This window comes from Triticum dicoccoides, chromosome 1A (genome assembly GCF_002162155.2).
Source record: "Triticum dicoccoides isolate Atlit2015 ecotype Zavitan chromosome 1A, WEW_v2.0, whole genome shotgun sequence".
NCBI classification, from domain to species: Eukaryota; Viridiplantae; Streptophyta; class Magnoliopsida; order Poales; family Poaceae; genus Triticum; species Triticum dicoccoides.
In genome coordinates, this window is record NC_041380.1 from 553,237,762 (window position 1) to 553,238,823 (window position 1,062).

Sequence of the window (1,062 nt, forward strand, 5' to 3'; positions counted from 1 at the left end):
TTTCGATAGAGAAAATCCCACAGACCCATAAAAATATTTTCAATACATTCTGCCTTTGATACCTACGGGTTTAATCTGAACACGACACGGCAGTTCTGGACCCGGCCCCGCCCACAGCCCAAAAATTTCGGGCTGCCGCCACAGCTCTGACCCAGCCCGCCAATCCACCGGTCCAAGCTTTCGGCCACGTCACCAGTCCGCGGCATCCCTCCCCCGGATCGCCATCTCGACCGTCCACTCCATCCGCATCCAACGGCAGGCAGATGCCTCCTCCAACCTCTCGTCCCCGTTAAAACGCCCCTCGCCCCTCCACGCAAATCACATCACCAGCAGCCACCACCGTTCCTCCGATTCCACATCCGCTCGCAGCTCGAGATCGTGAGCCATGTCCGGGCGCGGCAAGGGAGGCAAGGGGCTCGGCAAGGGCGGCGCCAAGCGCCACCGGAAGGTGCTGCGCGACAACATCCAGGGCATCACCAAGCCGGCGATCCGGCGGCTGGCGCGGAGGGGCGGCGTAAAGCGCATCTCGGGGCTCATCTACGAGGAGACCCGCGGCGTGCTCAAGATCTTCCTCGAGAACGTCATCCGCGACGCCGTCACCTACACCGAGCACGCCCGCCGCAAGACCGTCACCGCCATGGACGTCGTCTACGCGCTCAAGCGCCAGGGCCGCACCCTCTACGGATTCGGCGGCTAGGTCCTGCCGACTGTCGCCTGTCTCTGTCGCCGCCTGCAGATCCGCAAAGCTTGATGGAACTCTGCGCGCTCAAGCGCCAGGGCCGCACCCTCTACGGATTCGGCGGCTAGGTCCTGCCGACTGTCGCCTGTCTCTGTCGCCGCCTGCAGATCCGCAAAGCTTGATGGAACTCTGACTTTTTCAGTTCGCTGTTTACTCTATCTGTGTAGTTCGAACTGAATCGTGGAACAAAGTTATTTGCATATCTTGTTGGAAATGAAACTTGCCTCTGTCAGCATGTCGTAAATCTGATTCTGTTCGCTATTGGGTACGATTGTTGTTTCCCTTGTGATGCTTGGGCCCCGGATGAATCGAACTTGTTTGCA

The 1,062-nt window shown here is 59.4% G+C and overlaps 1 protein-coding gene across 1 annotated transcript; it reads left to right on the plus strand.

Annotated features, from left to right (window-relative positions):
* Positions 1-326: 326 nt before the first annotated feature.
* On the plus strand, positions 327-776 carry LOC119288819 (histone H4). The gene has a single exon (XM_037568359.1). It carries the CDS (start codon positions 386-388, stop codon positions 695-697), a length of 312 nt encoding a protein of 103 aa, XP_037424256.1. The 5' UTR covers positions 327-385; the 3' UTR covers positions 698-776.
* Positions 777-1,062: the final 286 nt, after the last annotated feature.